General features: G+C 41.4%; 1 protein-coding gene across 1 annotated transcript in view; it reads left to right on the forward strand.

Moving 5' to 3' along the window:
- The window catches only part of LOC134654227 (kinesin-like protein unc-104), a 72,475-nt gene extending 56,874 nt beyond the window's left edge, over window positions 1-15,601 (forward strand). Inside the window, exons 28-39 of the mRNA XM_063509697.1 lie at window positions 46-184; window positions 3,111-3,231; window positions 4,085-4,187; window positions 5,414-5,588; window positions 6,110-6,222; window positions 6,741-6,869; window positions 8,358-8,484; window positions 9,851-9,977; window positions 12,619-12,805; window positions 13,763-13,899; window positions 14,659-14,760; window positions 15,438-15,601. Of these exons, the coding sequence (XP_063365767.1) occupies window positions 46-184; window positions 3,111-3,231; window positions 4,085-4,187; window positions 5,414-5,588; window positions 6,110-6,222; window positions 6,741-6,869; window positions 8,358-8,484; window positions 9,851-9,977; window positions 12,619-12,805; window positions 13,763-13,899; window positions 14,659-14,760; window positions 15,438-15,489 (1,512 nt within the window). The 3' untranslated portion in view covers window positions 15,490-15,601. The remainder of the gene's footprint in view (window positions 1-45; window positions 185-3,110; window positions 3,232-4,084; window positions 4,188-5,413; window positions 5,589-6,109; window positions 6,223-6,740; window positions 6,870-8,357; window positions 8,485-9,850; window positions 9,978-12,618; window positions 12,806-13,762; window positions 13,900-14,658; window positions 14,761-15,437) is intronic.
- The last annotated feature ends 9,069 nt before the right edge of the window (window positions 15,602-24,670 follow it).

A 24,670-nucleotide genomic window follows, 5' to 3' on the forward strand; every position in this document is an offset into this window, starting at 1 on the left:
TCACCATTTAATTTTTTATTTTATTTTCATGTTTGTATTTGTCAGGTGGTGGAGCACAGCGACGAGCTGCCGTGCCGGGGGCTGTTCCTGCTGCACCAGGGCATCCAGCGCCGCATCCGCATCACCATCCTGCACGAACCTTCTGGAGATCTGCAGTGGAGCGACGTCCGCGAGCTCGTCGTCGGTATGTTGCATCATCCAGCGCCGCATCCGCATCACCATCCTGCACGAACCTTCTGGAGATCTGCAGTGGAGCGACGTCCGCGAGCTCGTCGTCGGTATGTTGCATCATCCAGCGCCGCATCCGCATCACCATCCTGCACGAACCTTCTGGAGATCTGCAGTGGAGCGACGTCCGCGAGCTCGTCGTCGGTATGTTGCATCATCCAGCGCCGCATCCGCATCACCATCCTGCACGAACCTTCTGGAGATCTGCAGTGGAGCGACGTCCGCGAGCTCGTCGTCGGTATGTTGCATCATCCAGCGCCGCATCCGCATCACCATCCTGCACGAACCTTCTGGAGATCTGCAGTGGAGCGACGTCCGCGAGCTCGTCGTCGGTATGTTGCATCATCCAGCGCCGCATCCGCATCACCATCCTGCACGAACCTTCTGGAGATCTGCAGTGGAGCGACGTCCGCGAGCTCGTCGTCGGTATGTTGTATCTGTCAGGTGGTGGGCGGGCTGTTTCTGCTGCACCAGGGCATCCAGCGCCGCATCCGCATCACCATCCTGCACGAACCTTCTGGAGATCTGCAGTGGAGCGTTCGCGAGCTCGTCGTCGGTATGTTGCATCATCCAGCGCCGCATCCGCATCACCATCCTGCACGAACCTTCTGGAGATCTGCAGTGGAGCGACGTCCGCGAGCTCGTCGTCGGTATGTTGCATCATCCAGCGCCGCATCCGCATCACCATCCTGCATGAACCTTCTGGAGATCTGCAGTGGAGCGACGTCCGCGAGCTCGTCGTCGGTATGTTGCATCATCCAGCGCCGCATCCGCATCACCATCCTGCATGAACCTTCTGGAGATCTGCAGTGGAGCGACGTCCGCGAGCTCGTCGTCGGTATGTTGCATCATCCAGCGCCGCATCCGCATCACCATCCTGCACGAACCTTCTGGAGATCTGCAGTGGAGCGACGTCCGCGAGCTCGTCGTCGGTATGTTGCATCATCCAGCGCCGCATCCGCATCACCATCCTGCATGAACCTTCTGGAGATCTGCAGTGGAGCGACGTCCGCGAGCTCGTCGTCGGTATGTTGCATCATCCAGCGCCGCATCCGCATCACCATCCTGCACGAACCTTCTGGAGATCTGCAGTGGAGCGACGTTCGCGAGCTCGTCGTCGGTATGTTGGCCTTTTATGCTGATGTCTCAGCCACGAAAAAAGCACTTTGGACAAATTCGCTTGCTGGCGAATCGACGCAAAACTTTGCGTAAAATTTTTCGATGGAAGTTGTAGCGTGGCGTCTTCTGGGTTCGTTTCTTTTTACGCTAATTAGGTTGGGGTGGTTATTCGTAGCCTTTGAGTTAGTATTCGTGGACTTTCTCATTAATACGTTTTTTTTTAGTTTGCATTAACCAACCAGCAAACAATCCAGTAAGATTCAACATGTTTAAGCAAGATTCAAGGACGGACACAGTTTATTTGTGTACACACTGACTTAATATAAAAGAAATAGACACACAAAGCAGAACAAAAACGTCAAGAAATGTGGATCCCAATGACGTTTCGCATCATTTGCATTGATGATAAAAACGCTTACGTAAATTTTGAGTCAAGATAAATGTTTCGTACAGAAAAGAGCTTAATGTCGTAAGCATTAAGTGTCAAATTTGCAAACATAAGTACCAACACTGTTAAAATACCGTGATGGCACTAAACGTAACGTATTTACGTCAAACAACGTCAAACGAGAATAATGAACGAATGGAGTCACTTTGGTACACTTTAATATGTATTACTGTACAGGAAAATATTAAAATTGAAGTAATAAATAAAACAAATTTAATTTAATCGGGAGCTCAAATAAAATTAATTCGTGGTTCAAATTCAAACAAATTAAATTTTTAATTCGTAAGTATACGTCTTTAAATACTAATTTCCTTGAAATAAATTCTACTTATTAAATAACTGTGTATTTAAGATCTACATTTACTCATAGCACGGGTGCACGGGGACATTTAGATACTGATTGGATTTTTTTTATAAAGTCTACCTATACTTTATAAAAAAAAAATCCTGTGGTTGTCATTGTGTTCCGACAGGTTTAGCATTTACAGTTAGTCGATATAAGCCCTTATTGGTGGTGTATATGTCGGAAACAGGGAAATGGGCCAAACACACAAGTGCCGTTTTGCCTTGTTTAAAACTGCATCACCCCTATCTCTTGCTATAATTAAATAGCAGTCCACTTTGCACGTCGCATAGGTTTTCTTGGAAATCTTCAATTTAAACATAATATTATTTCTTATGAATTCCATAAAAAAATATTGACCTCACATCGACTCAATAGAATTTTGTTCCTTGACATCCCTTCTTTGGTACTAACAAATTAATTTATTCAAAACCATAAAATTACCACCAGATTACATAAATTATGTAATGCTATCCAAAGAACTAACCGAAAGAAATACATTCCATCCTTTTTCCTTTTTTATCATTGTTATTTTTACATATTTTAACGGCACATTTCGTAATTGTTGACAACTTCACATTTGAGCGTTTCAAACAAGACTAAACGAAAAAGTAATGCATGATCTGTTTTGACATCACTTTTGTGGGGCCATTTTTGGCGGCTGATTGGGTATCCAGTTCTTTATACTATATCAATGTGTGTACAGAATCATTTATTCAAATCTCGTGTCATTTATTAAAAATGGCGTCACCGCTATCTAATAAAACGTTCACGAAACTATCGACAAGGTCATGACGGCCGTCATCTTACGTTACGTTGACAATCAACGTAACGTAACGCCGTCTAGGAAACCGCGCCATCTTGTTTACATAGACAACGTTCTAGTGACGTCAGTCAACGCTATATAGCGGCCGTAATATGACGGCACCGTTTTCGGAGGAATCCAAAGCTTAACAATGTGTTTATTTTCAGGCCGCATCCGCAACTCGCCAGAGGCTAATGAAGACACAGCGGACGGCGAGGAAGATGGCGCGCTGTCGCTAGGACTCTTCCCAGGAGAGAGGCCCACGCTCGACGACCGGGCTGTATTTAGGTATGTACATAGACTAGGAATCCTCTAGACTGAGCATAGTAACGCTACCCCCTCTGCCACTTATACGGTAGTTTTACTCCATCTTCGAGTCAATCCCGTGCCGTGATTGGTCCGTGTTTTTGAACGGACCAATCGCGGCACGGGATTCGCTCACCTCGTCCCCCCGCACCCCCGTATTTTTGGCAGCATCGATTTCATGAAATAATTGCTCTAAACGCAGTCTAGAGGATTCCTAGTCTATGGGTATGTACCACACTCTTTGAATATTATCTCAACATTATATATAAAAGAAGTGATCTTCGTCTCCTCGTGTCGATGGTTTCGTATTTCATATTAAGCGGGACCAGAAGGTAGCGACGCTTAACGCCCTGTCTGTTGCGTCCCGTAGATCTTGCACGGAGCATGTGTGCGGGTTCGCTGGGCAGGACAGCATGTGTATCATCGTTTGGGGAGCCGTGCCACATTCGCATAGAGTATCCGAGCCATTCAGGCTGCCCTACCTTACCAAGTTCTTTTTGCTGAGTCTAACTTGGGAACGCGGTCTATTTAAGGCTTTCCAGATCGGCCATGGTTGTTTATGCCCAGCCGGGAGCGTTTCGGCAGGACGGACGTAGTCATCGGGAGGTGCGCGACTACTTTGCCAGACGGTTTTCGGGTGGCGAAACACTGATAGCGGTAGTGCACCGCATAAAGCTCTTTCGGCTCTTTAGTCGCGGCGGTGGTAGCTTGTGAAGTGATATGACGTCGATTTCCAATTTTGGAAAGTCGAAGTTTGGAATCTACCACTAAAACTACCTCACAAAACATTCTACATTGTATTGTAGGTTGTTTTAATTGTATTATGCTCTATCAGGTTTGAAGCGGCGTGGGACAGCAGTCTCCACGGCTCGCCGCTACTGAACAGGGTTAGCGCTAACGGAGAAGTAGTCTATATCACGCTCAGCGCATACCTCGAGGTAACGACCACTAAACTTGTAATTTTGTATTGTAATAACATACGAAGTATCACTTAAATATTAGACGTCTGCTAATTCCATTTAGTCAAATCAGTACAGACAGAATATTATCTCCGGTTACCGCGATAGTTACTCATGAAATAAAACTATTAAAACGGATTATATCGCGTATATGGATTGAATTTATACTACATCCCGACGTTTCGAACCCTTTACAGCGTTCGTGGTCAACGGGTGACTAGAACGGAACGGGTGAACGTCGGAATGTAGTATAAATTCAATAATACGCGATATAATCCGTTTTAATAGTTTTTGTTACATCAGTACAGACAGAGTTAGATTTGAAGTTTTGATACCAGCCGGCCTAGCCAAGGTTACAATCGGTATCGCTTCGACAACGAAACGCTTTGTCTCTCTATCACTCTTCCATATATTAGTGCGACAGTGACGGTTGCGTTTCGATCGCTACGAAGCGTAAGCGATCGACATATTGGCTATGCGGCCAGGTGTTTAGTTTTCTTCACAACTTGTAATAACTGTGCCATTGAATTCCATTAAGTAATGGATGTACATTTCTTTTAAATTCTAAATTGGACGGTACCCACTATTTTAGCGAAGTTTGCCCAAGTAGAGAAGAGTTTATAAGACGTTTTCTCAAAAATGGACGGCAAAGTCGACGTTGCCGGTTAAAAAATAGGTCGCGAAGTGCGTAGTTTATGGTCATTCAAAAAATTAAAAAGTTAAAAACATTGCAGTCTCGATTTCGGGACTGCAATGTCGCATACAAATTTCATTATTTAACGAGTTCCAAACTTTTTAAAAGTTGAAATGGCCATATGAAATGAAGGCATGGGTCCATTGAACAGCCAAACAGATAATCAGTACTTATTATTATAATGTTGGTACCGCGACTATTTAGGTGTCTCAAATAGGTTGGCGTATTTTCAGCAGAAAAATACACTTCTATTTTTTTTTAAAGGTGGCAAAGCAAATCTTTTTAATGGTTTTACTTTTTTCTGTGAAAATTAGAACGTTGCTTCTGTAAAACATTTCTATTTCTTGCACCATTTTTGAGAAAAGCACTATATATGACTCGGCTGGAAGGCTACTTGCTGGCTTCGGATTCAATTAAACGGACTCCCAAGGTCGTCCGTTTAAAACGAATCCTCAGCCTGCAAGTAGCTACTTCCGAACCTCGACAATAATGTACTATTATCTATCGTCAGGTTGAGAACTGCGCCCGTCCGGCCATCATCACGAAGGACCTGTCCCTGGTGGTGGTGGGACGGGAAGCGCGTACCGGTCGCTCGCTGCGTCGCGCGCTGTTCGGCTCCAAGTGCGCGCGCGCCGACCGCCTCACCGGCGTCTATGAGCTCAGCCTGCACCGCGCACTAGAGCCAGGTCAGTACGGTGGGTGGTCACATAGTGTTCAGAATAACGCTCATTTTGAGGCTCGAACCCTCAAGACTCTCGAGGCTTAACGCCTCAAAGGCGGCAAAGACGATTTCTTACAAATAAATATCAATACAATCCTCAAATATAGTCTAAGTAATATAGTTCAAGACTTACGAGTCTTGAGGGCTCGAGTCTTTAAGCCTAAAAATAAGCGTTATTCACAACACTGTGGTCACATCACTAAACACACCTAGGACCCGGTTAGTACAGTGTATGAGCTCAGACTGTATCTCGCGTTGGAGCCCGGTCAGTATACACGCGACACTCGGCCGTCATTATCGGGACAGTGTAGAATGGGGGTTGTTTTGTGAGAACGCGTCGTAGAACTTTTAGAACATATTTTATAATTCCTGGTTTCTTTTAATGACATTGTGTCTTTAATAATGTTTGGCGTATGTTGTTTTCGTCTATAACCAAACTTAAAAGAGTTTCCGAATGATTTTGACAACTCCTGTATCTTTATACAGGTGTCCAGCGACGACAAAGGCGCGTGTTAGACACGAGCGGCACATACGTGCGAGGAGAGGAGAACCTACACGGCTGGCGTCCGCGCGGAGACTCGCTTATATTCGACCACCAGGTAACTAGATTAACTAATTATGAGGGAACAGATGCACATACATACATACCTACATACATACCGGTCAAAATCATAACCCTCCTTTTGCTTTGCCGTAGTCGGGTAAAAATCTAATATACTCTGGCACAACCACTTTGTAGGTAGAACAAGACAAATTTAAAAAGATACACAAGCGTGAAATGTTGATCTCCCATAGAAAATGTTAATATGACGCCTTTTTCTACTGACAAGTTGGGTGTGTTTGAGTATATTTCAGATTTAAACTGACTAAGTATGCTAATTATTGGTATGTTTTTACCCCTGAGCAAGTAATAGTCTCCTGCTCACCTAATGTTGACGTTCAGCTAATAAATATAATCTTTAAGTGGTTATTTCTCCAAACTTTCTTGCTTCAAACTCGTTGTCCCTATAAACATCTCATGACTTGTTTATGACTGACTTGAAACTTGTCATGAAATTATATTACTAATTATTAATACTACCTATATGTCTCTCAATAAAAACTTTGATGTCAACAGTGGGAGCTGGAGAAAATGACCCGACTGGAGCAAGTGGGGCGCACGCGACACTTCCTGGCGCTGCGCGAGCGCCTGCGACACGGACACGAGAACACCGTCGCGCCCAACGACTTCACCAAGACAGAGAAGGTATGTACAGTTTCACTGCATAGTATAAAATGACCCGACTGGAGCAAGTGGGGCGCACGCGGCACTTCCTGGCGCTGCGCGAGCGCCTGCGACACGGACACGAGAACACTGTCGCGCCCAACGACTTCACCAAGACAGAGAAGGTATGTACAGTTTCACTGCATAGTATAAAATGACCCGACTGGAGCAAGTGGGGCGCACGCGGCACTTCCTGGCGCTGCGCGAGCGCCTGCGACACGGACACGAGAACACTGTCGCGCCCAACGACTTCACCAAGACAGAGAAGGTATGTACAGTTTCACTGCATAGTATAAAATGACCCGACTGGAGCAAGTGGGGCGCACGCGGCACTTCCTGGCGCTGCGCGAGCGCCTGCGACACGGACACGAGAACACTGTCGCGCCCAACGACTTCACCAAGACAGAGAAGGTATGTACAGTTTCACTGCATAGTATAAAATGACCCGACTGGAGCAAGTGGGGCGCACGCGGCACTTCCTGGCGCTGCGCGAGCGCCTGCGACACGGACACGAGAACACTGTCGCGCCCAACGACTTCACCAAGACAGAGAAGGTATGTACAGTTTCACTGCATAGTATAAAATGACCCGACTGGAGCAAGTGGGGCGCACGCGGCACTTCCTGGCGCTGCGCGAGCGCCTGCGACACGGACACGAGAACACTGTCGCGCCCAACGACTTCACCAAGACAGAGAAGGTATGTACAGTTTCACTGCATAGTATAAAATGACCCGACTGGAGCAAGTGGGGCGCACGCGGCACTTCCTGGCGCTGCGCGAGCGCCTGCGACACGGACACGAGAACACTGTCGCGCCCAACGACTTCACCAAGACAGAGAAGGTATGTACAGTTTCACTGCATAGTATAAAATGACCCGACTGGAGCAAGTGGGGCGCACGCGGCACTTCCTGGCGCTGCGCGAGCGCCTGCGACACGGACACGAGAACACTGTCGCGCCCAACGACTTCACCAAGACAGAGAAGGTATGTACAGTTTCACTGCATAGTATAAAATGACCCGACTGGAGCAAGTGGGGCGCACGCGGCACTTCCTGGCGCTGCGCGAGCGCCTGCGACACGGACACGAGGACAGCGTCGCGCCCAACGACTTCACCAAGACAGAGAAGGTATATATGTCTTTCTACATATAACAGCTAGTCGTGATTTGTTACACTTCTAGGGAAAGACAATACATGTATGCTATAGTTAGTAGACTAGAAACAAACACTAGTTTGTTAGATATTTAACCGATCAGTACGTATTACAGTAGGTTTAGCACATTAGTGGCGCTACAGTATCTCGCCCGCGAGAAAAACTACCCTTCTTTTTCTCACTGTATTCCATTTGAGAGGGACGGGCGAGATACTGTTGGCGCGTCCTGTGCTAGGCCAGCAGTGGCGCCCAACATTTGAAAATTCCTCACAATTTAGTAAAAGTTTTTGGATTATACAAGCACATATTGCGGATACAGGAGGTGTGCAACATGGCGGCCAAGGCAGCCTCCGAGCAGCACGCGCGAGACGAGTCGCTGTACGAGCCGTGGGACATGACGGCGCGCGAGCGCGAGCTATCCGCCAAGTTCCTCAAGCTCATACAAGGTTTTTTTTTATTTATTTATTAGGCACACAAAACAGATAACATTTGTTACATGAAATAATTATTTTCAGTACAGGTTTTAGTTGGGAATGCCATCCAAAGCATGTATGCACATCATGAAAACATATCGGAGCGAAAACTACAACTATGCTAAGGCTATACAGCTAACTAACTTAATTACACAGTAAAGCAATTTTTGACACAAAACAATAATTCACATCAAGAAAAGAGTGAAAATAAAGCAAAGAACTTTAGTATAAACACACATTATAGAAAATTAAAAAGTGATTAACGAAACTTAACCTAAAGGTGTTCAATGGCAAAGAACTTCCATAACCTGCTTCCGAAAGAGTGCAAAATTCGAGTTGAATATATCAATATGGCTATGCTTAGATACTAGGTCGTTGTACAGACGGCACATTCTTACAATGGGGTTGAAAAATGAAGTATTATTTCTATATACTTTTTTGTTTGCTCACTACTACACTCGGAGCGCAATACAATTTGGTAGCAAACCACCGTCTACATGATTGGAAACTGCCTAGCTCACTGAAATCCTGGTTGAAGCCGTTTAGCACATGCATAATTATCTCTTTTCTCTTGAGTCGGAAGAATGGTATCCGTAAAAAGCGACGTACAATCTTACAGTTTTCTTCAAATCATAACAGGAAAGGATGTTTAAAACTTTGATAATGTGATCAACTTATTTATATTTTGTTATGTTAATTAAGGCGAGAGAGAAAAAATACTGATATATCAAATTAACGATCTGATTTTCTGTCGACAAGTTTTCTCATTATTAAATTGTACAACGGGACTTAATCGCGTATCTAAGTTTTAAGATTTACCTCCGACGTTCGACCACGACACCACGGTCTTCTCCGAGACCACGGGGACAACGCCGTCCTCGAAACGTCGGAGGTAAATCTTTAAACTTTATACAATTTAATAATGTGTATAAATCGTGAAAGTTTAGACAAGTTTTTTTCCAAAATAAAAAATAAATGCCTAAACGAAATTATAACAAAAAAAAATACAATTTTAATAGACGAATATTGTATTGAACACATAGAAGGTAGCATCCTATAGAAGTGGTCTACGCGTGCCTCCGTGAGGGACAAAACATACGCAATGCGACGCAATGATTGGTCAAATTTATTTGTTATGGTGGGCAACAAATGAATTCGACCAATCACGGAGGTCAATTTACGGTGGGGAATAAAACAAGATGTGAGACTGTGACAAGGACAAACAATAATAGCGCTTTCGCTGCTACTCCTACTGAAAGATACATAAGACTATCCCGTTCTGTCAGTTATCCCCACCACTTATGCCCAATCCAGTTATACTAGATTCATGATTGAACAGGACGGATAGGAATGAACACCAACACCGAGGGCGCACAGTCGCCCGCCTCCCCCGTGGACGAGGGCCTCGCGCCCGACGTGTCCACGCCTTCCCTGCTGTCCTCCGTACACAGCGCCAGCAGCTTCGAGTGAGTACCAACCTTATCACTATGGACTAAGGCCCGTATTCGACTGTACTCAACTGTGCAGTACACATGGTATAATAATATACTCCGCCTGGTACTCTCTTCCGAGATTCGCGAATGACCTAACTGTCACTTGCCTACGTCATCATGCTCTTTACAGGTTCTCAAACTTTAAAATGTGGGAGAATTTTAACCAACGGTGAAAATTCTTTTAACGGCATTAATTTTAAGTTATTCATGTAGAAACATAGTAAAATAAAACAAATCTATACTGCACATTTCACTCCTACTCTTACAGTTCCGAATAGAGCAGCCAACCATTTTCGTAACAAAACATTAATTACCAAGCTTACGACGTGAAAAGTTTGGAAAACACAGCGACTGCTGACACTGAGCGAGAAGGAAATAACAATTAACACGCGTTCGACAAGGACGGTCGGTCAGGGACAAAATGGCGGATTGTCAAATGTGACAGCGCTATCCTGTGTTGCCAATAGTGTAAACAGAATTACCCGAACGTCTGAAATTTCTTTCGTGAATCGGAAGATATTGCTAACGAATAATTAAAAATGACGTGTTATTGTAAAATTTAAGATTAAATACATATAAATGAAAATTATTAAATTATAAAGAAATAAATTAACTTATTAACCATAGATATAATGTACCCATGTAACATGTTATGTTGAAATAAAGTGGCAATGTTATTGTGACGTAGGCAAGTGACACTCTGGGAAGAGAAGACCATGTTTTATTAGACCATGTGCAGTACAACAAAAAGCGTCTAAGTCTAAGGGGATCGCTTACAGTGCGAATTAGATTTGAGAGAGCTGTGTTACAGTTTGTTCATTGTTGCATCAAACAGTCAGTTACCGTTAAAGCGTTTGCTAAATTTTATTGTATTGGAAGTATCATAGTTGACTATTGAGTGACATTGATCAGTCCGCTAAATGTGGTGTACCAAATAAATAAAAGGCCGTCGACATCAGTGACGTGTTTTGCATCTGTCTCTATCATACACTCACAGTCGCACTGTAAGCGATATCAACTAAGATTCAAACTCATCCATTGTGAACAGATAACCAAAACCTGACAGAACACACATTGAAATTATTGTTAGTAACAAAACCCCCTACATATTTTATTTTACATTTTAATAGTATTCACTATTCAGTGTTTTATGTTACTCACATCTTTATATATCTTTTATTTGTTTTGTAATCTCTCCTATAGTTCGTTTTTAACATTAGAAAAAGACTACGCGATCTTGACGTGTCTTTTAATAATTGAAAAACACTTTTTTAAAACCAGTAACTATTACTTATGAAATCAAAAGTGTTTTTCAATAAAAATACACGTCAAGATTATTTACCTTTTTTCTAATGCTAAAAAACTAACTAAATATAATGTTTTATTTTATGCCACCACTTTTAATTTTTTTACAAAGTCGCTGGGCTTTTATTTTACTCAAGTGGACTTTACTTTTATTTGATGTTTTTCCTTAGCTTCTTATCGTATCCCGCCCGGCTCCCACTTCCATGCACGCCATACCCTTGGACTATTGCGTCGATCATTCTGAGGTACTAGGGTCCATCTGAGTTAACTCGGCATAGACTTTGATGGGACAAAGTGTGGGAGTACAACTCTAAGTGTGGTCTGAGCGGACGCTCGAGTTGGGCGTGCAGCGGGGCGGGGCGTGCGGCGTGCATGTTAAACAAATGCAAACGTATAGGAGCGGCCTTAGTGCACGCTGCTCACATCACGCGTGAGCCCAACGCCACGCTTCACGCCCCGCCGAACGCTCCGCTTCGAGCGTCCACTCAGGTTTTACACTAAAAGTCACTTGATTCCTAGGGCTGTAGGAGTTCCACACTCTGTCATTGCAGAGCCTGTGCAGAGTTAACTTGGTCCGACTCAACTTGAAAACACCTTAACTATTTACTATCAAACTTACACTACACTGCCGCATCTAGTCTGCTTTTTTGATTTTTTTCCTGTTTACACAGTCAGAAGTTTACTTAGAAAAAAAAAACTGTTTATTATAATAAAAATTACAATTAGGTACAATTATTTATGGATCAACTGCTTGTTTGAGAATAACTTGAGCTTTCACGCCTACTACAACACGCACACGATCAACTAACTAGACTCAGTGAGTCAAAGAGGCCTATGTAAGCTTATCTTTTCTTAAAAAAATGGTAACACACTACTCTTTCTCGCTCTCACTTATGGGTGCGACGATCCAAGGTCGCGGTGCGGTGCGATAGTGTGTTACCACTTTTAGGACGGATTTTATGCCTTTAAGGCTCCTACACACTATACCGGCGGCGCTTTTGCCACGCGGGTATAGAGTCTGGCTAATGAAAGTTGAGCCTGAGATTTAATTAAAACTTTTTATATGGCAACTTTTTTCCTATCAAATAAGCTGTCAGTTTCGAGCTGTCATTTAATTTCATAGTAATTTTATTGCCAGGTGCGGTTTTTATTGAAATTCCCGCGTTATCTCAGGCTCAACTTTCATTAGCCAGACTCTATCGCCGGACCAACCCGCACGGGGTTTCAAATACCCGCCAGAAATACTGCTGGCATAGTGTGTGGTAGCCTTTAGATTTGAGTACTACAAATGAATTGTTTTTTTTTATAGACTATGCTCCCCGGAGCGCGCGCTCCTCGAGAAATCAATGGCGGCGTGGGGCGGCGCGGCGCTGGGGCTGGGCGGCGCGCTGTACGTGCCCGACTGCGAGGAGGTGCGCGTGTCGGCCGCCGTGGCGCGGCGCGGCCATCTCAACGTGCTGCAGCACGGCACGCACGGCTGGAAGAAGCGGTGGCTGGTGAGTAGACATGGGTATAGTTTGTAGCTTTCTAATAGACCCCGAAGGCTAATCCTATTGTCTATTGTTAAGAAAAACCGCTCGTGCCACGTGCCACAACCACCTGCATAAAAAATCGGTACTTCGGTTACTGAGTGCCGGCGAGTCGAATGCTACAGAACCAGTCTAAAATGTGTCATCGAGATGCGTAACAAAGGCGCGTTATCGGAGAGCGCACCTACACTGGTTTTTTGAGCGTTGGACTAGCCCGCGCTCAGGTGCCAAATAGAATAATTAGGACCCTTTTTTGCAGGTAAGTAGCACGTGCGGTGCGTGCGGTGCGGCGGTGTGGCACTCCGGAGTGATAGATAAAAAAGATATATATATTTCTCGTTTCATGAATCACTCTTGTGAGTGCGGGACACGGGGCGGGGCCCACCTGGGAGCGGGAACCGGAAACCTCAGCTGAACGAGTCCTCGGAAAGAGCGTTATACGGGTTCTATCCCACATACACGCCGGTTTTGTCGTCTAATAAATACGCCTAACAAAAAAATTAATAGGAGAGAGAGAGAGTGGACCTTAAACTTCTCAAAAAGCTTTACGGTAAACAATTCCGTGGAATGATGGCGGCAAGGATACCCTTTGCAATGAAAAGCGAGTTGTTTCGACTAATTATAGCAACATTTCTTAAAAAAATGTCTTTTTAGCGATTCTGATATATTTAATTAATCTAATGTTATTTTTATTCAAAGTTATTCGACCATTTCGATCCTAATAGAAAAACAATTGCGTAGTCCGTTCTTAGCACATAAATATCACAATATTCACTATAAATGCATCAGTAAAAAAGGCATTTTTTATCTCATTAACCTGTCGAATCCCACGATATGACGTCACCATAAGCGTTCTGGCTCAGATATGAGCCGTGGGAGCTGACAGATTAACGTGAATACTAATGAAAACACAATTTGTTTCAGGTGGTCCGCCGGCCATACGTGTTCATCTACCGCGACGAGCGCGACCCCATCGAGCGCGCCGTCATCAACCTCGCCAACGCGCACGTGGAATACTCCGAAGACCAGGAGCAGATGGTGCGGATGCCCAACACTTTCAGGTAACTATCGTCACGTTACTGCAGAGCAGTTACAATTTGGTGCCGTGACCAGGATATTTGTTTTTTCATTAGGGATTTTTTACATAAACCTATGTTCGTGACTCCGTCTCCGTCATCAACTCCGAGGACCAGGAGTATTTATATTTAGATAGTTTTTTCTTCTCTGATATTTTTCACTGTAGCTATATAATATGGTGTTAATATGGTGTTCATTAGTTTGTAATATTTCCGCTAAATTGTAAAACATGCTGTGTACACTTGTTTTGGATCTCGTGCTAGATTTAAGCCATAATGTGCAATTGTATTACCCATGATATTGTACGATGTCTGTTTAGTGTACCTAATAAAGTAAAATAAAAATAAAATTTGCATATTGCACAGTTGCATACACATAACTTGACATTTTGAAGAAAGTGATGTTACAGATATTTAGATACTTTAGACACTCAATCTTTTTAATTAGGCGTCTTTAACGCAAGTACCTACTTGGGACTTTCAGTTTAAAAGAAAGTGGTTTCATTCCATATCAATTACGTATACTTCGACGGAAAAATAGGGATTTTATAAGTTTCATTAATATTCGTATTTGTGTGTGCGGCATTGTAACTCCTCAACGGGTGAACCAATTGATTGAAAATTAAAGTGTTGTCTGTCGAGACGGTATTTAGATAAGTTTCAACTAACAAAATAGCGCTGTTTTATTATTGCCGGGGAGTTTTAATATTGTCTGCAGTGTGACGTTTTTCTGTCTTGTTGCAGCGTTGTAAGCAAGGAGCGTGGCTACCTGCTGCAGACGCTGGGTGACAAGGAAGTTCACGACTGGCTGTACGCCATCAACCCGCTACTCGCCGGACAGATCAGGTGAGCATTTCATATTCTTATACTTATAATAATTTTACTTCTAATCATTGGCAAGTAAAATGTACTAGTTGGCGAAAACTGTTTATCTCAAATGTTTTTTAAGCTAATCAATGTAATGCCTAAATTGAAGAATAAAGATTTTCACTTTCACTAATTCGAATAGATAACTTTTTAGCGACTGATGGTATTCTAATATTGCATTGTTGACAAACCTAATTTTACACAGTAAAATTCAGTCGACTTCTTTTTGCATGTTGAATTAGTTTTTTCTCTACCTACTTTAAATGTTGACGTTTTAACCCCCCCGAATCCCAGGCATAGACAAGGTCAAAAACCTCTTATGTTCTAGGGGTTTTCCATCTTTCACACATTTTGTATCACCTATCGTGTGTGTTGGGTTCTCCAGGGGTTAAACCGTGTTTCTATTTATTTGTTTATTTGTGTGGAATAAGAAATAGTCTGTCTCACTTTGTAGTTTTATGTTTAATTTACATTATATGTAGTATTAAATTGATAATTAGCATGTTTATATAATACTAAGTATACTAACTAATGCCTAAGATCGATTAGTCACCAGTTTCGCCGCTTTCCAAGACTATTTCTTATTCCCTACCGTAATTTAAGAGCTAGCAAGCTCAAGCCAGATCAATATACACGATGAAGTTGTCGGCATATAGGTCCCGCTCGGCGCGGCGCGGCGACAAGGCGGCCGCGCCCGCGCCCGCATGAGACCTCACCATGGAGTCTATCCTCGTTTATTAAGCGCATCGCCTCCAGCCAGCGTACTGACGTGCATCCTTGCCATTGAAACTGCTAGGGCTTGTTCATTCTGTTTCTGAACGTCGGACGCGCGAAAGAAGGCCGGATAAGAATTGCGAGTTGTTTTTGACGGTTCGCGCGATTCGAGTGCCTGGGTCTAGGATCTTGAAAGGTGTCATTGAGCGATTTCAGTAGTACCTGTAAAAGGTTTACAGTGGTTTCGCAGCAATGTAACTAATTTGTCTTTGGGTATATTAGGATTGAAACCTGTCTCCCCTAACGATTTTAGTCTCTTTATTTTAGACCTTATAGACAATTTTATCGAAATTAAAACCATCAAGGTTGTACTGTACAATCGTCTTTAGCGAATATTAGCGGTTGTTGTAGAAAAAATGGTATTTTCTTCAATAAACTTTTGAAATCGGTCAATTGAACTATGAAATAGTCCGAGAGATGATTCAATATACCTAACTATGAGGTTTTCAAGTTTGAAAAGGAACATAATAGTCAATACTGTCTTCCTCATATAATAGTACATGATAGAAACTGACTATAATTAGACAAACCAGATTAACATCCGAAAGAGGTTTGTTAGATAAATATTTGGCTGGTTTGGTAGCGGGTCATGAATATAACATATATTTGACTTTCATTCCATAAGGCCTAAATATGAGGAAAATTTACGAGAAAAAGCCAAGAGGAGTGGTCCACGGATATATCTTATTTAATATTTCAATATATTACTTTCAAAGATGTTTGGGACCACAAAAATGAATTATAATTTTAAACTATAGTAAGTCCAGACGCGATCAATTATTTTAGCATATCCCCAATTTATTAACAGTATTATAAAACAAATGCATTTAATGCTACATACGATTTATACGTAATAGTCATATACATTTATATATGTTGATTAGTACGTTACAAGCAGATTATGAGTGTTGTCAGAGGCGGGACCAAGCCGGCACTAGGAGAAGGGTAACATGAAAATGACGAATTTTAACAAGCAGGAACAATAATTGTACAAGACTCTTTTGAGCTGTTTCAAATACGCAAAAGGATGCACGTTATATTATATTACGTTATTTATTATACGTTAGTTATCTGGTATTTGTGAGTTCGGAGAACTGTGTAATGCAATAATGTATTCCAAGTATTTCTATCTCGGCCATAGTGAATGTTTACTACTTAGATATTGTTAGTGAGAGAATGAATGTGGTCAGTATTTACGGCAACAAACTTAACTTAGCAATTATAAGCCGTAACGCAATACAAATAAGGTGTACTGGTTAGGCTAAGCATGGTGCCGTAATACTTAGTTGGGCGCTTACATCTTAGATCTATCGCTAAGCTATTTATTGATATCATGCTATAGATTACTCCACGAGTACTTTGTTCGTGGTAAATATACAAATACCACCAGCAATACTATTTTTTACTGTTATTACATTAACTTTTGTTGTTTTCGTAGTCGGAAAACGCCGATGCTGTAAAATATGTAACTGTTGCAGTTTCCTACATCATAGTGTGTTTCTTTAAATTGTTTACATGGTTGGTAATTTAAAGAGCAAAGTCAAAATAGCAGAACACGCTTAGACGTGTTAAATTAATTCAGACTTCTTTCCTATGACGTGCAAGGTGTGCTACATTTAATATTATACAGCGTCGACTATTTTTTTCTTCCGAGTATAAGCTTGAATTGCGCACAAACGTACGCCGGCGATGTCCGATAGACTCCATTTTATAACAAACCTACGGCGAGATATAAGAATTTAAATGAATGTATTGTATTGTGAAAAGACAAACTGAAAATACCTTTATAGATTTTCTTCAAATGTTGGATACATTATTAATGTAATTAACCTTGTATATACGTATGACCCGAACGGTAGAGTAAATATATTTTGAGGCTCAAATAGCCAATTCGAAGTGGCGGTGTCCGTATGACGTCATACGTAACGTTTCGTTTCACATTTAGAATTGATTGTAAATACATAATAATTATTATAACATCGTAGTTAAATGTAGAATACGCGTTCCAAGAAATTATACATCATTTAACACTACTTATTTGGTAGATTGTTTTTTTGTATTTTCTGTTATGTACCTTGGATTTTGTTAGGTTCCTATAGTGATATAGGTATGTTTGAATGGATTGTATAAAGTAGGCTAATGTTTACGACAGATGTCGCCGCCCTGGCGCGTTCACAACCATTCCGACCGGTTCTAGTCATCGTGCTCTCTGTGTTGTACATTGTATGTGATAGAGTAGCTATATAACGACACCGTGCTACCCTACAGCCCTGAACCTGATCTGTCAATTCTCGGTGCCGATATTTTTATGTCAGATTGTCCCATAGACTAGGAAATCCTCTAGACGGAGTTTAGAGCAATATTTCATGAAACCGATGCTGCCAAAAATACTGGGGTGCGGGGGACGAGGTGAGCGAGTCCCGTGCCGTGATTGGTCCGTTCAAAGACACGGACGTCACACAAAGACACTGACTCGAAAATGGAGTAAAACTACCGTATATTTGTGGCAGAAGGGGTAGCGCTACTATGCTCAGTCTGGAGGATGTCTTGTCTGTGGATTGTCCGCACAATCTAGATTTATTCAGATTAATCTTCACGGCCCCGAGAATTGACTTGAAAGATTCCAATAAAACATTATATTTGTCAGTCACAAGTTTAGATAGTAAGTAAAAGTTGTTCTGTTCCGTGAATGTCGTACACTCAGCGTGATACATATATACACGTCACTACTGCTCCATAGTTCACACTAATATTTATACAGGAAACATAGCGTAGTTAGTATCGATGTGACGGTAGTTTTATATGGATGATGATATTTCTTTGAATAACTTATTTCGATGTACCTATCAGTCCGAGCAATGCTTACTCTCGTTACTGCTTCGATAAATGTTGATATATCTAATATTGTCACTATAATATCGCTTCTAGGTGACTGTTTTATATTTCCATTAACTCCATCTTGACAAAGTAAGCTTTTGTGACGTTTAGTCGTTGTAAATATTTCTTAGTTGATTTGATCTGCCCAGTTACGTCGAGTCCCGCTTGTAGCGGCTCGGCTGACCCTAGAGAATATCCCGATAATAATTTAGCATAGACTATTATAGGTTAAGATCAAAAAAAGTATTATCCAAGTCTAGACATGCTGTGTGTTATATTTCTTAATAAAATTAAAACTATTACCATTATTGTCGTCGAGATTACGAGTATCTTACATGAATCTGGGAGTTTTGTTCGAATGGCATCAGGATATTGTTATTTTATCTATTTGACTATGTGCTAACTACTGATGAAAAAAAAAATATATATTATAGGCAGCGAGTTTAATTGGTATGTATGTTGTTTATTTTCTCGACACCGCAACGAAGGGAGATCTCGCGTCATTCGACGCTATATTATCGTTTATATACCTTTTCTTTCTAGTCATTTTTGTATAACATTCCAAAGTTTGTAACTATTTACTTTCACAAATAACTAGTGATGTATTTTGCATAGCAAAATGATGTTATCGTAGAAACATAGAGCAGGATAAATCACGGGTGTGTCGTGTTGTGGGTGCAACTGTTTATGAAGTATTTTTTTTGGAAATTTATTTTGCGAAGCTTACGTTAAGTTGTTTCGTTATATTTTTGTAATTCGAATAAAGGTCTTTTTAAATTAGAGATAACAGCTGACGCTGGGTTATATATATTTTTATAGAGTATACTCTTTAAGCTATACTGCTATTTTTATAGGGTAGTGTTGTTTAGTTGGTTGCGTTCGTTCTGTTGGTTTGTTCGGTTGAGGCGCTGCTCGGTGACCAGCATGGATCCATTTTTATCGCCTGTCACTATGCCCGTCACTTTCGCACTTACATACTTGTTAGAACGTGACAGGCATGGTGATAAGCGAGAAAAATGCGAGCGTGCTACCGCCGCAGAGCGCGTGAGTGATTACGATAGTGATAGTTGATTGTTGGCCGAGAATGATATTGAAAATTATATATTACATATAATTTATAAATTTCATTCAATTTATGAAAATAAGAACAATGTAATGATTGGTAATATTACTCATTGCTCTAAATGTACTATCAAAATATATTATACACAGTGTTAAAGGTCATAAATAAAATGCTTTGAAAATTTCCAAACCGTTGTTTTCCTTTGACACCCTTTCCCATCCGGACATTAAATTAGTGGTGTAATGTAAATGTGTTATCCATATGCAAAACCTTACAATAATAAAGCCTAGGAGGTGAATACAGTCACGTCTAAATATATCGATACGAACAAAGTGCCAAAAATATGTATATTACTTATTGCTCATATTAGGGTTATTCCCACTAGTTACCACCAAGTTGTTACCAGTGGTAACTACTGGGAATTTTTTTCCCACCTTTTACCACTGGTAACTACTGGGAAAAATTATTCCCAGTAGTTACCACCAACTCGGTTTAGTGGTAACTACTGTGAATTTTTATTCCCAGTAGTTACCACCAAAACTTTGTTAAAGTTAAATACTAATAAAAACAGTATAAATAGTATAGTATAAATATCGAGTGATTTAATAAATAATTGTTAGTCGATTAGTGTTTTAGTAAACTGCCTTAAAAGTGATCAAAAATATAGTTAAACAGTTTAACCGGTACTAGTACAAAAACTATAATATATGTAAGAATAAATTTAATAATCCATTTAGATTATTTTTTAAGTGATTTTATTAGGTAATTCAAAATCACTCTGTATTTATACTCTTACTATCTATACTGTTTTTATTAGTATTTAACTCTAACAAAATTTTGGTGGTAACTACTGGGAATAAAAATTCCCAGTAGTTACCACTAAACCGAGTTGGTGGTAACTACTGGGAATAATTTTTCCCAGAAGTTACCAGTGGTAAAAGGTGGGGAAAAAATTCCCAGTAGTTACCACTGGTAAGAACTTGGTGGTAACTAGTGGGAATAACCCCCATATTAAGGTAGTGTCTACTGAGTCATCATCTTCCTCGCGTTGTCCCAGCATTTTGCCACGGCTCATGGGAGCCTGGGGTCCGCTTGGCAACTAAGCCCAGTAATTGGCGTGGGCACAAGTTTTTACGAAAGCGACTGCCATCTGACCTTCCAGCCCAGAGGGTAAACTAGGCCCGTATTGGGATTAGTCCGGTTTCCTCACGATGTTTTCCTTCACCGAAGAGCGACTGGTAAATATCAAATGATATTTCGTACATAAGTTCCGAAAAAGTCATTGGTACGAGCCGGGGTTCGAACCCGCGACCTCCGGATTGCAAGTCGCACGCTCTTACCGCTAGGCCACCAGCGCTTCTGACCCAGCACCAGTGTCTACTGAGTGTCTACATATTTTTGGCAGTACTAGTAAATAATAAAGCAATTTTAGCTGTCACTCTGAAATAGTATCTGACAGTATCTATACATTGTAGCTCTTTTTTTTAATATACCACGTTGGTGGCAAACAACAAGCATACGGCCCGCCTGTCATCAGGCTGTCACCGTAGCCTATGAACGCCTGCAACTCCAGAGGTGTTACATGCGCATTGCCGACCCTTCTTCATTCGATACGCTCGTGGTTCAATTTTGGAATCTTTCGCTTGCTCGGGTAGGTATCAATATTAGCCCGAGTGGTTCAACAATAACTATGCCCTATTGTAAAACAATAAAAATACAGCGTGACATCAATAAAACATCCTATGCGTTTACTTATTTTTTATTTATTATCAACGGATTATTACACGTCAGTATACAAACAATGATATTATATAACCAATATAACCATAGATAGGTTATACTCTTGGAGGATATAATCAAACGGAGACGCCATGTCTGTAATTTTCTGTACAAAACAGTTTGCCGATTTTTGCAGGGGAGGGGAACGTCAAATGTATGCGTAACGTAAAAATAGCCATGTCAGATAAACGTCAGTCCATACATTGTGTATGACCGTTGGCCGCCTATTTTCGACAGAGGGGAAAGCCTGTTAATGACTACTCCGTTTAGTTGTATCCTCCAAGGTTATACTCATACTTGAGGAGTACAAAAAATACTTCCAAATTTATTTCTGTGCCTACGAAGAAATCTGTTATTTTTGATTAATTTTCTCACTCCATCCATCTTTGTCACACTCGTTGTTAAACATAAGGTCGTCTCTTTCGGTGTGCGGGAGCTCGTTAGCTCGTCCACATTTCTCGCTTGTCCAGCCGCGACTAAAGGCAACATGTCCAAATTGTCACAAGGTAAGCGCTTCAATTTTGGAACGCCTATAACCTATCTTGAGTTATAAATCATTGTATACAAAAGGAATAGTTTAAAAGGCAATATACATTTGATAAATAACATTATATTTATGTACATCACATTGATTTTCTTGTAAATAATTTTAATGGTAGGACATTTCGAAGAATTCGGCGCAATATACAATACATTTAGCACTTATAGATGATGTAAACCTAATAATTAAAGCGTTTATTTTTTAATTATATCGAACGACCGGTGTTTTGAAAGTTTGGTCTGGACAGTCTTCGTCTTTCTTCTTTTGTGTTAAAGAACGAGACGTCATTATAGTGGCACAGAATACACTACTATGTGGACCTTGAATGGCTGCTAAAAAGTTGCCGACCGCTGACTTAAAGGTAAACTCCACATGCGTGCAATGTAATTTTTGTTGTAGGCGCAACTAAATTAGTAGCCTCCTGGCGGTGTAGCACGGTCGCGTTTTTATCACTTGTCACCATGCCTGTCACGTTCTAACAAGTATGTAAGTGCGAAAGGGACGCGCATAGTGATATGCGATAAAAATGGAACCGTGCTGCGCCCGCTGGTGACCTTAATCGTTTTATGTGCTCCGTCTAATATTTGAGGTGGTCTGTGATTAGTGGAGAAGCATTACCTTTTGTAGCATTGTAAACAAGTCGCTACGTTGTAAAAAAGCACTAATCACTCAAATGGAGCAAGCTATACTAGTTTTATTGCGTGTTCAAACTAGAAATGAGGGGACCCGCAAGAGGAAGTCAAATGGCACCGAATGTGCGATCTTGGAGCATGTGTGTGCAACAGATAAGGATATGACACTATGAATTGTCAGGGATACAGTTTTGCTTCACAACACATAACAACCGTAAGTAATATCCAATGGCGTAGCTAGGCGTTGCTGAATGGGGCCTTCGCCCACGGCCTCGCACTTAGGGGGGCCTCGCAAAACCAACTTTTTTATTACCTTGGGAAAACACATTGAAAAGGGACTCGCAGATATGGTTTTCGCTCACGGCTAGATTGGTTCACGTTACTCCACTATGACACTAATATCATTGGAACAGTACATTTATTGCGCGAGAATACGTTTGTTCCTACTGTCTGTTATGCGTGATGGAGTAGTTTTCAATATAAATATCGAGGTAATCGAAATAACCTGCGCTGAAAACTTTTGTAAAGAAAGGACACACACTATTTCTATCGCACGCGTTATATTGCTCTCCCATCCATGATACCGGCGGTGAATGACACTGTGCGAGTGGGACTACAATATAATTATGCGCGTGCGATAGAGATAGCAACAAGCGGTTCGACGTACGAAATACCTGGTGTTAAGCGTCCTTTCTTTAGTCAGTGGGACAAGTGCTCCTTATTTAGAGGGGTTAAGCCCCGTATCCATATCGCGCGGCAAACCATCGAACATTGGCTCGCGCGGCAGCCGCGCGCAATGGATACCGGGCTGCCGCGCGAGCCAACTCGATGCGCCCGGTATCCATTGCGCGCGGCTGCCGCGATTCGATGGTTTGCCGCGCGATATGGAGACGGGGCTTTAGAAGCGACTCAAACGTAGACGCTTAGCTGACTGGGTAAAGTGCGCTACGGTGAAAGGGCTTCATAGCATCTTGTATTACTATACTTGCCGCAAAACTAAGTGGCGAGTCAGGTCATAATGCCATCTCTTTCCCTCTTGTTTGGTCTTCACAAGGGTAAAGGAGATACCATTTTGTATGTATCTATGTATATACTTTATTGCACATGGAAATAAAAACACGAGAAACATAGTTACAGAGTAAAGTAAATACAACAAAGGCGAACTTATCCCTGTATGGGATCTCTTCCAGTTAACCATTACAGTTACATTACAGTTAGTCATTATAATCTTAGTCGCCAGTTAGTTTTGCGGCAAGTTTAATGTAGCACTCATTCCGACTGATTATCAACATTATAAATTCGTGTCAAAAATACCTCTAAGTAGACTTACTTATACATAGAAACCTAGCGTGCTTCTTTAACTAAAAGGCTATAAACATCACATAATTTAAAATTATACAAATATATCTAATCTCCCATTTCAGTGTGAGAGACGAGCGATTATAAAATTGCAAGCCATACACATTTCCCTCCAGAAGATATATGGAATTATAATAGACTGACTAAAGAACCTTGGCCATACATAACTATTCTTGAGTCTTGTTTAATGTTCTCAATAAAAACACTTTGTGGTGCCTGCGCAGGAATTTCTAAATCGGATCAAATGTCCTTCATTGAGCACATCGGAATCCTGAAGTTCTTTAACCTTTTGGGCGCCTAGGTTCAACGCCAAAGACCGATTAATCGGTCACAGACCACAGAGCAACATAGACCTACGTGCGTATGCATAAAGTTCAATTTCAGTTTAGACACTTCGGTGACGTGGCGTCAGCGTGACAGCTTTTGTGTTTGACACGGCGTCGAAAAGGTTAAAAAAACGTTGACAGGACGAGGGTAGCGGTATTACATACGGAATATTTGGATCCTAACATAATGTAAACAAAAAAACCCACGTGTTTCGGTCATTCGATCAATGATACAATATTTTGTATCTATAGAGTTATATCATTGGTTAAACGACGAGTCGCATGTTTCTATTTGTTTAGATTTCTTTAAGATCCGGGTGGAATCAGTTAATAAAAAGAATCAGGAAGTCATCTTGAGCAGAAATCTAAACAAACACAAATATCATAAATATAAGTTGGGTACTTCGAATAAAAAAGTATAAGAAAATAAAAATATTAAATAATAATTTCATATAAAACTTTAATGTTACTGGCAACGTGAATGAGGATGGCCCCAAAAGACTACATAATTAACAAATATCAAACAGAATATTCGGGC

Source organism: Cydia amplana, chromosome 14 (assembly GCF_948474715.1).
Source record: "Cydia amplana chromosome 14, ilCydAmpl1.1, whole genome shotgun sequence".
Taxonomy (NCBI): Eukaryota; Metazoa; Arthropoda; class Insecta; order Lepidoptera; family Tortricidae; genus Cydia; species Cydia amplana.